At 45.2% G+C, this 15,589-nt stretch overlaps 1 protein-coding gene across 1 annotated transcript in view; it reads right to left on the reverse strand.

Annotated features, from left to right (window-relative positions):
* Window positions 1-825: 825 nt before the first annotated feature.
* Window positions 826-15,589, reverse strand: part of LOC143773579 (chloride channel protein ClC-Kb-like) — a 35,863-nt gene continuing 21,099 nt past the window's right edge. Inside the window, exons 12-22 of the mRNA XM_077260985.1 lie at window positions 13,629-13,698; window positions 7,418-7,528; window positions 7,116-7,329; window positions 6,890-7,023; window positions 5,995-6,125; window positions 5,758-5,797; window positions 5,303-5,373; window positions 4,592-4,654; window positions 2,414-2,518; window positions 2,235-2,321; window positions 826-1,930 (exon numbers count right to left, since the gene is read on the reverse strand). Coding sequence (XP_077117100.1) covers window positions 1,763-1,930; window positions 2,235-2,321; window positions 2,414-2,518; window positions 4,592-4,654; window positions 5,303-5,373; window positions 5,758-5,797; window positions 5,995-6,125; window positions 6,890-7,023; window positions 7,116-7,329; window positions 7,418-7,528; window positions 13,629-13,698 — 1,194 coding nt within the window. The 3' untranslated portion in view covers window positions 826-1,762. The remainder of the gene's footprint in view (window positions 1,931-2,234; window positions 2,322-2,413; window positions 2,519-4,591; window positions 4,655-5,302; window positions 5,374-5,757; window positions 5,798-5,994; window positions 6,126-6,889; window positions 7,024-7,115; window positions 7,330-7,417; window positions 7,529-13,628; window positions 13,699-15,589) is intronic.

The following is a 15,589-nucleotide window of genomic DNA, read 5'->3' on the forward strand; positions in this document are numbered from 1 at the left end:
AGCACAAGGAGATAACACCGGGAGGAGTTCTGCCTTAAGATCGGCAACATCCTTCTGAGGCGCGTAGCCGGTGGCTGGAACACCGAGGGAGTAATAGGCTCTACGCATTACTTCAAACTACGACAGGACAGGACAGTTAATTCCAAGTTGGCTGCCCGACCTTTAACCTAATGAAGACAATGGAGGCAAATTGTGGGAGAGGGGCGTCTCTAGGGTCCCTATAAAATAACTCCAGGCCTACCCCGTCATACGGGTCGTCCTATCCATACCATCTGGGGGACGGAGAGAAAGAACAGAAACATACACGACAGTTGTGAGGACTATCCCGTGGTGCTCAGCAGGGAGGTACTACAACACACAGGCGCAAGTAGGAAGGCTACTGATTTCCACCTGCAAAGGGAACTCTGGATGTGCCTTCGGACCAGCCGGATTCAGCCAGCCCTCTTAGCAGTGCTCTGGATTGTGGTCGCTGAAGTCTACAGTAAAAGGTAAAGAGACTGCAACCCTGTGTCCTCGTTATTTACTGCGACCTACACCATCATCATCTACCTTACCGGGAAGCCCTGGGGACATACTTCACCTGTGGGAAGGTATTCCATCTAACTGCCATTCCATCACCCCAGTGGACCCCTGGCAGCGTCGGTCATCCTGACCGAATACCACAGGTGGTGTCACGAACACCGTACAAACTAAATACACCTTTAATTGGGCGCCCCTTAGCAGGGCCACGGACCGGGTCAGGCCACCGTGACATCCCCAGAACCGAGACAGAAGGACCCGGTACCGAGTACCCCACTGCCCTGCGCCGGGGGGTGATCCACATACATTACATTACTGATCCTAAGTTACATCCTGTATTATATCCCAGAGCTGCACTCACTATTCTGCTGTATTGGATAATGCGCCCTAGTTTCATACAGTGTTGTACTGATGATGGGGTGAGGGGAGATCTCGAGGACTGGCAGTGATTAGTGGGGGTGCAGCTGTGTTATCGGACACTGTTCACATCTATTGCACGTTACTTCCTTTATTATCAGTTTTACAGAATAGATTTTATTATAAAAAATATTAAATATGTTTTAGTTTCTGGTGATGACTTGTCTGCCCCGCATCCGTTGCTGAGAGGTGATGACTTTTCTGCCCCGTGGCCGTTGCTGTGAGGTGTTGACTTGTTGCCCTGCGGCCGTTGCTGTGAGGTGTTGACTTGTTGCCCTGCAGCCGTTGCTTTGAGGTGATGACTTGTTGCCCTGTGGCCATTGCTGTGAGGTGATGACTTTTCGGACCCGCGGCCGTTGCTTTGAGGTGATGACTTGTTGGCCCCACGACTGTTTCTGTGAGATGTTGTCTTGTTGCCCCGCGGCTGTTGCTGTGAGGTGTTGACTTGTTGCCCCACAGCCACTGCTGCGAGGTGATGAGTTGTCAGACCCACGGCCGTTGCTGTGAGGTGATGACTTGTCGGACCCACGTCCATTGCTGACAGTCGGTCCATGTTCGCAGCCTCGGGGCCATCACTGTTTATAGCAGGAGTCTGTAACTTGTAGAGACACTACAACTCCCAGCATGGCGGTAGCCGGAGCCCCACGCAGTCCACACTGATAGCTGGGGTTACGACTGTGTCCTAGAAGTTCCTTGTATCTCGGGCAGGTTTTGTAGCTGGTTTTGTCCGGTCCTCCGTTTGCAGCTCACTGATAATAATATTCCCCCGTTATTGGTGCTGTCCAGAGTGGCAGCATTCATGAGTCAGTCTCCGCTGACAGTGTAATCAGCTTGAGGTTTTGGTGGACGGTTCCTCTAAATCTCGAGCTTGACAGTCGGGGTGGGGATTGATCAGCGGCTGGAGGGTGTAGCTCTCTTGGATGTTCTCCTCGGCTTTGGGGGCTATTCTGGATGTGAACGTGCCCTTCACGGTGCCGTGGACGGCATCCTTCAGCTGTGGAGATGTAGAGGCCAGGGTTACTGTATGTGGGTGGTCAGAGATCATCATGGTGAAGACCCAACACCAAGGCTTCTCGAAAACACATGGCACCAACCATAAATCCCCACCAGGGCAGATGGATGTCTACCAGTTATCACGGCAGAGAAGGAGCCGATTACTGGACAGAGGTTGTGAGAGGAGCCATGGTAGAATGAGTTTCACCACGTGACAATGCTGATGCTGGTCAACGTCCAGCTCCGGACTGGCGCACCTGACCAATATCAGACTCACGCATTGTAGCTGTCATGGCAATAATTACCTCACTCAGAGACACCACCCCGACCAGCTGGCCAGTCCTGGTAACGTATCCCAGGCGCAGGCCCAAAAGATTGAAGAGGTCGTAGCACTGAGGAGAAACGAGAAGGAAAGAGAATGATACAAGCGAGTAGAGCTGATGCTGTCAGGCCCGCGGGACAACAGCTTCTCCTGTGACCTCACCTGGTACAGCGTCTGTTTCTCCATCAGTCTGTATGGTGTGGGGTCAATTATAAGGTCGTCGATGGGCACAACCTCATTGAGCTGGCGGCACTCCCACTCCTCCACCTGTGAAATACAAGGTGCCGCTAAGAGCTGGAGACATTGCAGGAAACACTGACAACATGAAGACAACCATACATCTGTGGGTCATGAATATCAGGGTGTTGGCAAATATAGACAGTCAATGGTTCTCCACCTGCAATATCCCCCACCTGTGATGTCCTCCAACTGTAATGTTCTCCACATGTGATGTCATCCACCTGGGATGTCCTCCACCTGGAATGTCCTACACCTGTAATATCCTCCACCTAGGATTTCCCCACCTGTGATGCCCTTACCTGTAATATCCTCCACCAGTGATATCTTCCACCTAGGATGTCCCCACCTGTGATGCCCTTACCTGTAATATCCTCCACCTGTGATGTCCTCCACCTGTAATGTCCCCCCCACCGGTGATGTCCTTCTCCTGTAATATGCTCCACCTGTGATATCTCCCACCTTTAATGTCCTCCACCTGAATTATCCCTACTTGCTCTCATCTAACTCGCTATTTGACAATCTACAATCTGGTTTCCGTCATCATCATTCCACTGAAACTGTCCTGACCAAAATTACTAACGACTTACTTATAGCCAAAGCTAACAGACAATACTCTATACTCCTCCTTCTAGACCTGTCCTCTGCTTTCAACACAGTTGACCACTGTCTCCTACTACAGATCCTCTCTTACTTTGGCATCAAAGACCTCGCCCTATCCTGGATCTCCTCATACCTTTCCAACTGCACATTCAGCGTCTCCCACTCCCAAACTACCTGCTCATCCCGCCCTCTCTGTTGGAGTCCCTCAAGGCTCTGTTCTACGACCCCTACTCTTCTCAATACATAAACTTGGCTGGGACAACTCATAAAGTGCCATGGATTCCAGTACGAGCTTTATGCTGATGACACTCAGATCTACCTCTCTGGCCCAGACGTCACCTCCCCGCTGTCCAGAATGCCTATCAGCCATATCATCCTTCTTCTCTCACTTCCTCAAACTCAATGTGGACAACTCTGAACTCATCATCTTTCCTCAATCTCGCAGATCTTCACTACCTGATCTATCTCTCACGATAAATGACATCTCTCCTCGCTACTCCTCCGCTTCTCCCCTCTGCAAATCTCTTCACTGGTTCCCATTCCTTCAGCTTATCCAGTTCACATTACTAATACTGACGTACAAAGCCATCCATAACCTGTCTCCTCCATATATCTCTGAACTAATCTCCCAATATCTTCCCTCACGTAATCTCCGGTCCTCCCAAGACCTGCTTTTCTCCTCCACACTTATCCGCTCCTCAACCAATCGCCTCCAAGACTTCTCCCGAATATCTCCCATCCTCGGGAATTCTTTGCCCCAACAAATCCGACTATCAACCACATTCGGATCCTTCAGATGGAACCGGAAAACTGACCTCTTCAGGAAATTCTAGAGCCTGCACTGACCCCGCTACCTCCTCACTACTACCGGAGCTACCACCTCACCAACACTGGAGCTCCTGCAACCCCCAACCTACTGCCCTTCCCCACCATCCTGTAGAATGTAAGCCCACAAGGGCAAGGTCCTCGCCCCTCTGTATCAGTCTGTCATTTTTAGTTTGTTTACTGTAAGTGATATCTGTAATTTGTATGTAAACCGTTCTCATGTACAGCACCATGGAACCAATGGTGCTAGAGAAAAAATAATAATACTTGTAATTTCCTTCACCTGTATTATCCCTACGTGTAATATTCCCCACCTGTGATGTCCTCCACCTGTGATGCCCCCCACCAGTGATGCCCTTACCTGTAATATCCTCCACCTGGTATGCCCTCCACCTGGGATGGCCCCCCTACCTGGGATGACCCCCCTACCTGGGATGTCTCCCACCTGTGATGTCCTCCCACCTGTGATGTCCTCCCAATATAATATCTTCTACCTGTGATGTCTCCCACCTGTGATGTCCCCCCACCTGGGATGTCCCCACCACCTGGGATGTCCACCAACTGGGATGTCCTCCCCCTGTGATACGTCTCCATATTCTACAGTATATTCTGCATGTTTCCCACCCATCACATACACCATGATCCTGACTAACCTGTCAGGACTACTATACCCACCATTTTCAGGTACTGGTTTCGGAATTTGCTTGAGTGCCTCTTGCGGCCCACTGGCCTTTGTGTCTGTGAATGAGAGTTACTGAGTGTGAGCGCTCGTTTAACGCATCATCTCTCCAAACAGGGGATACATGTCCCGTATTCAATACACAATCACTCCTGACAACCTTGACACACGACTCTTCACTCCTTGTGTTTGAGGGAGTGTCTGACTCTACAAGGCTGAGCATGCATGTGTATGGGGGAGTGTCAGACTGTACCAGGCCGGTCGTGCATGTGTATGGGGGAGTGTCAGACTGTACCAGGCCGGTCGTGCATTTGTATGGGGGAGTGTCTGACTCTACAAGGCTGAATGTGCATGGAGGAGTGTCTGACTGTACCAGGCCGAGCGTACTTGTGTATGGGGGAGTATCTGACTAACAAGCCGAATGTGCTTGTCTATGGGGGAGTGTCCGACTACCAGGCCGAGCGTACATGTGTATGCGGGAGTGTTTGAATATACCAGGCCGAGCGTGCATGTGTATGGAGGAGCGTCTGACTGTACCAGGCCTAGTGTGCATGTGTATGGGGGAGTGTCTGACTAACCTAACAAGCCGAATGTGCTCGTCTATGGGGGAGTGTCCAACTACCAGGCCGAGTGTGTATGGGGGAGTCAGAAGGGACACATTAGGGCACCCGTTCACCACAGCCGGGGGCTGGTGGATGCATGCTCACCTCCTCGCTTTCATAGGTGATGGTTTCCTGGGTGCTGTAGGTGGCTGTGTCTCCGTTCTCCGGCTCCTCTGCTGAGATGAGAGAAAATAGATGTCTGCCAGACCTATTGCTTTATCTCAGCAGTGTGGGACATCTAGTGGCTTCCCACAGATGTAGTCCCCATGGCTGAGACCCTCATATATGATGGACACCCACCACATGCTGCTGGGAAAGAAGAAATGGCCGCACAATCTGACTAGGGCGTCTGCTTCACAATTTTTGTAAACCTCATAATGGAGAGAGCCATTGATGGTTGGCACCGCTCTCTTCCTGGAGGCATCCAGCAGGGCCGCCCTTCAGACAGATGGGACCAAGTCTATCAGACATGGATGGGGAATCATGCTGGGAAAAGGCTCTGAAGCATGACGAGATAACGGGACAAAGATCAGTGAACAGGACGTTCGGGCCGCACTCACCAGTTCTGGGCAGTTTCTGTATGGAGCAATCACCCAGGGACTGAAATACAGAAAAAGTGACAACACGACGGTCAGCTGCCACCTCCTTCTATTATTACATTGCCAAGTGCTTTGCTTTCTTTTCTTACAACTTCCTCTCCTCCCCAGTGGTCATTTTTCATTCCCGCTGTCTTCTATGGATTATGTCCTCCTATATCACCCCCACCCCACTCCCATGGTCCCAGGCTGTACTTTTACCGTCCCGTTATGGTTCATGTTACTCCCGGGCTGGTTTATCATATACTGCATCCTCCGCTCAGTGCTCAGCTGGTCAGACAGGAGTTTGCTGAGAGTTTTACGACTGACAGAGCCAAGAAGGATCCTAGAATCTGAAGAAAGCAAAAGACTTGTGTTACAAAGTGTCCTGATGGCACTGAGACAAGGTCAGAGGATGGGAACAAGTCATTGATTGGCAGAGATAAGAGATGGGTAGATATGAGATCGGGAGAGGCCGGGCAAAGGTGGCACCACTACATGTGAGGAGGCTTAGCTTTACAGCCTTCACATCATATAATGACCTACAGAAGCCTTTACCTAAGGAGATGGGAAGATGCCCCCTTATCCCGTGAAACCACTGCCTATCGCTAAAGGATCTTCCTGGACTCTACGACATCGCTGCAGAGATCCACCTGTAGCGTCCTGTGCCAGTGTCCGGCCTCAATACTACACGTCATGGGCTGCCTCATCACAGAGGTGATGAACAGAATGAACAGAAGAAGTCAGTCCTCCCCTCTTGTTCTACACAATCCAATTAATTGGTAGGTAATTCTGCTTCATGTCACCTGGCTTATCCATGTTTTTTTTTCCCCCTCTCCCTTTTTTTTTTTTTCTTTACTATGTTGTGCATAAATATGCGATTCTTCAGAATTTGTTTTAGTCTTTGCCTGATGAAGAGACGTATGTAGTCTCGAAAGCTTGCAATTTGTTACCATCTTTTTAGTTAGCCATTAAATGGTATCAACCACTGAGGACTCTCAATTCTAAATATTTTTCTACACAATCAAGGCACTCAAGCTTTATCACGGCCGATCCCAGCAACCATTACTGAAGAGCACGGAATAGCACACAGCCCCAGGATAAAAAGAAGACGAACCTTCAGCATTGACAATAGGAAACTGCCTAAAATCCGAAGACTTAAGGAGGTTCCTGACATCTTTGTATTTGAAGCCCTTTACGAGATACCGCAGATCGGTCACCATGAAATCCTCTGCACATATATCGTGGGCACTGGGAAGTAAAGAAAGCATTACTGTGAGACCCAACCTGGAGCCCTGTCCTCCCACCGCCCAGTCTAGAGTCTCATCTCCCTGCCATCTCACCAGTTCTTCCCAAATGCCAGCTTTGGGAGGTATGGAAGTTTCTTGACTATGACTATAATGTCAAAGAATGAATTCTGGAAGCTTTGACTGATGGCGTTCGCTATAAGGACAGCAATCAGGACAGGGAGAATATGCGACATCTGCCCTGTCAGCTCAAATACCAGGAGCGCTGTAGAGAGGGTGTGTGTGACGGCCCCAGAATAGGCTGCGGCCCCTGCAAGAATGAAAAGATGCAGACCACGATGTTATCAGCCATCACGTCGCCATCATAGGGGACACGTGAGTCTGAGTAATTCTGGCACCTGCGAGCGCGTATCCAGCCGGAGTGATCTTAATAGGGATGCCTCCGGAGATAATCCCATCAGGAAAGATTTTGGCAATTATTTCTCCATACAGACGACCAAGACCAGCACCTATAGGAATAAACGAGAAGCTGACAAATCCATACTTGGTGGTCGGCTCAGTGTACAATGTAGACAGACCCCTACTGATGGACCATGTGTATGGCAAAGGACACCAGGAAAACATAGAATGTGGTCAGGAATCGCTCCAGTAGATAATCTGCATAAACCTCAGGATTATTAGCTGTGAGCGATGGATTACACTTGTCATCCTTCCGCAGATAGACACCCCATCTCATCACCATGGGGCTCATAGACCACCCGTGATGCTGGGGTGTCTATCTGCGGAAGGATGTGAAGGGTACAATAAGTTATCCTTCCAATGGCGATGACTTCTCCGTGCACTATCAATAGGGACGGTCACTGCAGGGCAGGACCATGTGGACCTGAACATGAATGATGCTTTAAATGGGGATAAATGTAAGGTCATGCACTTGGGTAGAAGTAATAATAAGATGTATAACTATGTGCTTAATTCTAAAACTCTGGGCAAAACCGTCAATGAAAAAGACCTGGGTGTATGGGTGGATGACAAACTCACATTTAGTGGCCAGTGTCAGGCAGCTGCTACAAAGGCAAATAAAATAATGGGATGTATTAAAAGAGGCATAGATGCTCATGAGGAGAACATAATTTTACCTCTATACAAGTCACTAGTTCGACCACACTTAGAATACTGTGCACAGTTCTGGTCTCCGGTGTATAAGAAAGACATAACTGAACTGGAGCGGGTGCAGAGAAGAGCGACCAAGGTTATTAGAGGACTGGGGGGTCTGCAATACCAAGATAGGTTATTACACTTGGGGCTATTTAGTTTGGAAAAACGAAGACTAAGGGGTGATCTTATGTTAATGTATAAATATATGAGGGGACAGTACAAAGACCTTTCTGATGATCTTTTTAATCATAGACCGGTGACAGGGACAAGGGGGCATCCTCTACGTCTGGAGGAAAGAAGGTTTAACCCCTTAAGCCCCGAGGGTGGTTTGCACGTTAATGACCAGGCCAATTTTTACAATTCTGACCACTGTCCCTTTATGAGGTTATAACTCTGGAACGCTTTGACGGATCTTGGCGATTCTGACATTGTTTTCTCGTGACATATTGTACTTCATGTTAGTGGTAAAATTTCTTCGATATATCTTGCGTTTATTTGCAAAAAAAATGGAAATTTGGCGAAAATTTTGAAAATTTTGCAATTTTCCAACTTTGAATTTTTATGCCCTTAAATCACAGAGATATGTCACACAAAATACTTAATAAGTAACATTTCCCACATGTCTACTTTACATCAGCACAATTTTGGAACCAAAATTTTTTTTTGTTAGGGAGTTATAAGGGTTAAAAGTTGACCAGCAATTTCTCATTTTTACAACACCATTTTTTTTTAGGGACCACATCTCATTTGAAGTCATTTTGAGGGGTCTATATGATAGAAAATACCCAAGTGTGACACCATTCTAAAAACTGCACCCCTCAAGGTGCTCAAAACCATATTCAAGAAGTTTATTAACCCCTCAGGTGCTTCACAGGAATTTTTGGAATGTTTATATAAAAATGAACATTTAACTTTTTTTCACAAAAAATTTACTTCAGCTCCAATTTGTTTTATTTTACCAAGGGTAACAGGAGAAAATGGACCCCAAAAGTTGTTGTACAATTTGTTCTGAGTACGCCGATACCCCATATGTGGGGGTAAACCACTGTTTGGGCGCATGACAGAGCTCGGAAGCGAAGGAGCGCCATTTGACTTTTCAATGCAAAATTGACTGGAATTGAGATGCGACGCCATGTTGCGTTTGGGGAGCCCCTGATGTGCCTAAACATTGAAACCCCCCACAAGTGACACCATTTTGGAAAGTAGACCCCCTAAGGAACTTATCTAGAGGTGTGGTGAGCACTTTGACCCACCAAGTGCTTCACAGAAGTTTATAATGCAGAACTGTAAAAATAAAAAATCATATTTTTTCACAAAAATTATTTTTCGCCCCCAATTTTTTATTTTCCCAAGGGTAAGAGAAGAAATTGGACCCCAAAAGTTGTTGTACAATTTGTCCTGAGTACGCTGATACCCCATATGTGGGGGTAAACCACTGTTTGGGCGCATGGGAGAGCTCGGAAGGGAAGTATCACCGTTTGACTTTTCAATGTAAAATTGACAGGAATTGAGATGGGACGCCATGTTGCGTTTGGAGAGCCACTGATGTGCCTAAACATTGAAACCCCCCACAAGTGACACCATTTTGGAAAGTAGACCCCCTAAGGAACTTATCTAGATTTGTGGTGAGCGCTTTGACCCACCAAGGGCTTCACAGAAGTTTATAATGCAGAGCCATAAAAATAAAACAAAAATTTTTTCCCACAAAAATTATTTTTTAGCCCCCAGTTTTGTATTTTCCCGAGGGTAACAGGAGAAATTGGACCCCAAAAGTTGTTGTCCAATTTGTCCTGAGTGCGCTGATACCCCATATGTGGGGGGGAACCACCGTTTGGACGCATGGAAGGGCTCGGAAGTGAAGGAGCGCCATTTGGAATGCAGACTTAGATGGAATGGTCTGCAGGCGTCACATTGCGTTTGCAGAGCCCCTAATGTACCTAAACAGTAGAAGCCCCGCACAAGTGACCCCATTTTGGAAACTAGACCCCCCAAGGAACTTATCTAGATGTGTTGTAAGAACTTTGAACCCCCAAGTGTTTCACTACAGTTTATAATGCAGAGCCGTGAAAATAAAAAATCTTTTTTTTTCCCACAAAAATTATTTTTTAGCCCCCAGTTTTGTATTTTCCCAGGGGTAACAGGAGAAATTGGACCCCAAAGGTTGTTGTCCTATTTGTCCTGAGTACGCTGATACCCCATATGTTGGGGTAAACCGCTGTTTGGGCACACGGGAGAGCTCGGAAGGGAAGGAGCACTGTTTTACTTTTTCAACGCAGAATTGGCTGGAATTGAGATCGGACGCCATGTCGCGTTTGGAGAGCCCCTGATGTGCCGAAACAGTGGAAACGCCCCAATTATAACTGAAACCCTAATCCAAACACACCCCTAACCCTAATCCCAACAGTAACCCTAACCACACCTCTAACCCTGACACACCCCTAACCCTAATCCCAACCCTATTCCCAACCGTAAATGTAATCTAAACCCTAACCGTAACTTTAGCCCCAACCCTAACTGTAGCCTTAACCCTAGCCCCAACCCTAACCCTAGCCCTAACCCTAACCCTAGCCCTAATGGGAAAATGGAAATAAATACATTTTTTTTATTTTTCCCTAACTAAGGGGGTGATGAAGGGGGGTTTGATTTACTTTTATAGCGAGTTTTTTAGCGGATTTTTATGATTGGCAGCCGTCACACACTGAAAGACGCTTTTTATTGCAAAAAATATTTTTTGCGTTACCACATTTTGAGAACTATAAATTTTCCATATTTTGGTCCACAGAGTCATGTGAGGTCTTGTTTTTTGCGGGACGAGTTGACGTTTTTATTGGTAACATTTTTGGGCACGTCACATTTTTTGATCGCTTTTTATTCCGATTTTTGTGAGGCAGAATGACCAAAAACCAGCTATTTATGAATTTCTTTTGGGGGAGGCGTTTATACCGTTCCGCGTTTGGTAAAATTGATAAAGCAGTTTTATTCTTCGGGTCAGTACGATTACAGCGATACCTCATTTATATTATTTTTTTATGTTTTGGCGCTTTTATACGATAAAAACTATTTTATGGAAAAAATAATTATTTTTGCATCGCTTTATTCTCGGGACTATAACTTTTTTATTTTTTTGCTGATGATGCTGTATGGTGGCTCGTTATTTGCGGGACAAGATGACGCTTTCAGCAGTACTATGGTTATTTATATCTGTCTTTTTGATCGTGTGTTATTCCACTTTTTGTTCAGCGGTATGATAATAAAGCGTTGTTTTTTGCCTCGTTTTTTTTTTTTTTTCCTTACGGTGTTTACTGAAGGGGTTAACTAGTGGGCCAGTTTTATAGGTCGGGTCGTTACGGACGCGGCGATACTAAATATGTGTACTTTTATTGTTTTTTTTTTATTATTTAGATAAAGAAATGTATTTATGGGAATAATATATATATATTTTTTTCATTATTTTGGAATATTTTTTTTTATTTTTTTCTACACATTTGGAAATTTTTTTTTTAACTTTTTTACTTTGCCCCAGGGGGGGACAATACAGATCGGTGATCTGCCAGTTTGCATAGCACTCTGACAGATCACCGATCTGAGAGAAGTGCAGGCTACTTCACAGTGCCTGCTCTGAGCAGGCTTCTGTGAAGCCACCTCCCTCCCTGCAGGACCCGGATCCGCGGCCATCTTGGATCCGGGTCTGGAGCAGGCAGGGAGGGAGGTAAGACCCTCGCAGCAACGCGATCACATCGCGTTGCTGCGGGGGGCTCAGGGAAGCCCGCAGGGAGCCCCCTCCCTGCGCGATGCTTCCCTGCACCGCCGGCACATCGCGATCATGTTTGATCGCGGTGTGCCGGGGGTTAATGTGCCGGGAGCGGTCCGTGACCGCTCCTGGCTCATAGTGCCGGATGTCAGCTGCGATAGGCAGCTGACACCCGGCCGCGATCGGCCGCGCTCCCCCCGTGAGCGCGGCCGATCGCGTATGACGTACTATCCCGTCACCGGGAATTAAGTCCCGGGTCACCTTGACGGGATAGTACGTCATATGGGATTAAGGGGTTAAGCATAATAACAGACGCGGATTCTTTACTGTAAGAGCAGTGAGACTATGGAACTCTCTGCCGTATAATGTTGTAATGAGAGATTCATTACCGTATTTACATTTAAGAGGGGACTGGATGCCTTTCTAGAAAAGTATAATGTTACAGGGTATATACATTAGATTCCTTGATAGGGCGTTGATCCAGGGAACTAGTCTGATTGCCGTATGTGGAGTCGGGAAGGAATTTTTTCCCCATGATGGAGCTTACGCTTTGCCACATGTTTTTTTTTGCCTTCCTCTGGATCAGCATGTTAGGGCATGTTAGGTTAGGCGATGGGCTGAACTAGATGGACTAAGGGTACCGTCACACATTGAAATTTTCATCGCTGCGACGGCACGATCCGTGACGTCGCAGCGATCGTATGAATATCGCTCCAGCGTCGTAGACTGCGGTCACACATTGCAATCACGGCGCTGGAGCGATGCCGAAGTCCCCGGGTAACCAGGGTAAACATCGGGTAACTAAGCGCAGGGCCGCGCTTAGTAACCCGATGTTTACCCTGGTTACCAGCGTAAACGTAAAAAAACAAACAGTACATACTCACCCGTCGGTGTCCTTCAGGTCCCTTGCCGTCTGCTTCCTGCTCTGAGTGCAGCCGTACAGTGAGAGCAGATCGCAGCACCGCTGCGCTCTGCTCTCACTTTCCGGCCGGCACTCAGAGCAGGAAGCAGACGGCAAGGGACCTGAAGGACACCGACGGGTGAGTATGTACGGTTTGTTTTTTTACGTTTACGCTTGTAACCAGGGTAAACATCGGGTTACTAAGCGCGGCCCTGCGCTTAGTTACCCGATGTTTACCCTGGTTACAAGCGAAGACATCGCTGGATCGCTGTCACACACAACGATCCAGCGATGTCAGCGGGTGATCAAGCGACGAAAGAAAGTTCCATACGATCTGCTACGACGTACGATTCTCAGCAGGATCCCTGATCGCTGCTGCGTGTCAGACACTGCGATATCGTAACGATATCGCTAGAACGTCACGAATCGTAACGTCGTAGCGATGGAAATTTCAATGTGTGACGGTACCCTTAAAGTCTTCCTTCAACCTTAATAACTATAACCTTGGAGCCTCTTCAGAGGAAGTAGATAATGTTAGTATCCCATCTCATTTGTGGACCTCCATCCACGAGACTGATGCATGCTCTTAGATTACCACTTTACATACCGGGAGAGTCGATGATCACAGCCTGCCGTATAGTACGGCAGCTGAAATGGGGTAATCAATGATGATGGTTCCCCGTAGGCATGCCAATGATTAGCAGGGGTCCTGGACCCCCGCTGGTGAAATATTGATGGGCACATGTTAAAATTCAGTTGAACTCATTCAATATATACTCAGCGAGCCCACGACATTACTCACCATATACAAACACGGGAAGGAAGTATCCAGCTGGGATGATCATGGTGTTTGCAAACAGGAGCAAAAAAAACTAAGGAGACGCAATAAAAAAAGCTATAATCATAATATAACACAAATACTGTATAATACCCACAAATATGACACACATAATATATACAGAATAGCCAGATATATCACACACATAATATATACAGAATACACAGATATATCACACACATAATAAATACAGGATACCCAGATATATAACTCACATAATACATAGAGAATACCCACAAATATCAAACACATGATATATACAGAATACCCAGACATATCACACACATACTATATACAGAATACCCTATATATCACACACATAATATGTATAGAAAACCCTGATATATCACACATAATATATACAGGATACCCAGAGATAGAACAAACATAATATACACCGAATACCCAGATATATCACACACATGATATATACAGAAAACACAGATATATCACACACAATATATATACAGAATAGCCAGATATATCACACACATAATACATAGAGAATACCCAGATATATCACACACATAATATGTACAGAATACCCAGACATATCACACACATACTGTAATATATACAGAATACCCAATATATCACACACATAATATGTATAGAAAACCCTGATATATCACACATAATATACACCGAATACCCAGATATATCACTCACATGATATATACAGAAAACACAGATATATCACACACAATATATATACAGAATAGCCAGATATATCACACACATAATATGTACAGAATACACAGATATATCACACACATAATATATACAGAATAGCCAGATATATCACACACATAATATGTACAGAATACACAGATATATCACACACATAATATATACAGAATAGCCAGATATATCACACACATAATATGTACAGAATACACAGATATATCACACACATAATAAATACAGAATACCCAGATATATCACTCACATAATACATAGAGAATACCCAGATATATCACACACATAATACATAGAGAATACCCACAAATATCAAACACATGATATATACAGAATACCCAGACATATCACACACATAATATATACAGAATACCCAATATATCAGACACATAATATGTATAGAAAACCCTGATATATCACACATAATATATACAGAATACCCAGAGATATAACACACATAATATACACCGAATACCCAGATATATCACACACATGATATATACAGAAAACACATATATCACACACAATATATATAGAATACCCACAAATATCACACACATAATATATACATAATACCCAGACATATCACACACATACTATATACAGAATACCCAATATATCACACACATAATATATACAGAATACCCAATATATCACACACATGATATATACAGAAAACACATATATCACACACAATATACTGTATATAGAATACCCACAAATATCACACACATAATATATATAGAAAACCCTTATATATCACACACATAATATATACAGAACACCCCAATATATCACACACATAATCCATATAGAATAGGCACAAATATCACACGTAATTGATACAGAATACCTGATATATCACACACATGATATATACAGAATACCCCGATATATCACACACATAATATATACAGAATATCCAGATATATCACACACATAATATATACCGAATACCCAGATATATCACACACATAATATATACCGAATACCCAGTTTTATCACACACATAATATATACAGAATATCCACATATATCACACACATAATATATTCAGAATACCCAGATATATCACACACATAATATATACAGAATACCCAGATATACCACACACATAATATATTCAGAATACCCAGATATATCACACACATAATACATACCGAATACCCAGATTTATCACGCACATAATATATACAGAATATCCACATATATCACACACAAAATAT

This window comes from Ranitomeya variabilis, chromosome 5 (genome assembly GCF_051348905.1).
Source record: "Ranitomeya variabilis isolate aRanVar5 chromosome 5, aRanVar5.hap1, whole genome shotgun sequence".
NCBI classification, from domain to species: Eukaryota; Metazoa; Chordata; class Amphibia; order Anura; family Dendrobatidae; genus Ranitomeya; species Ranitomeya variabilis.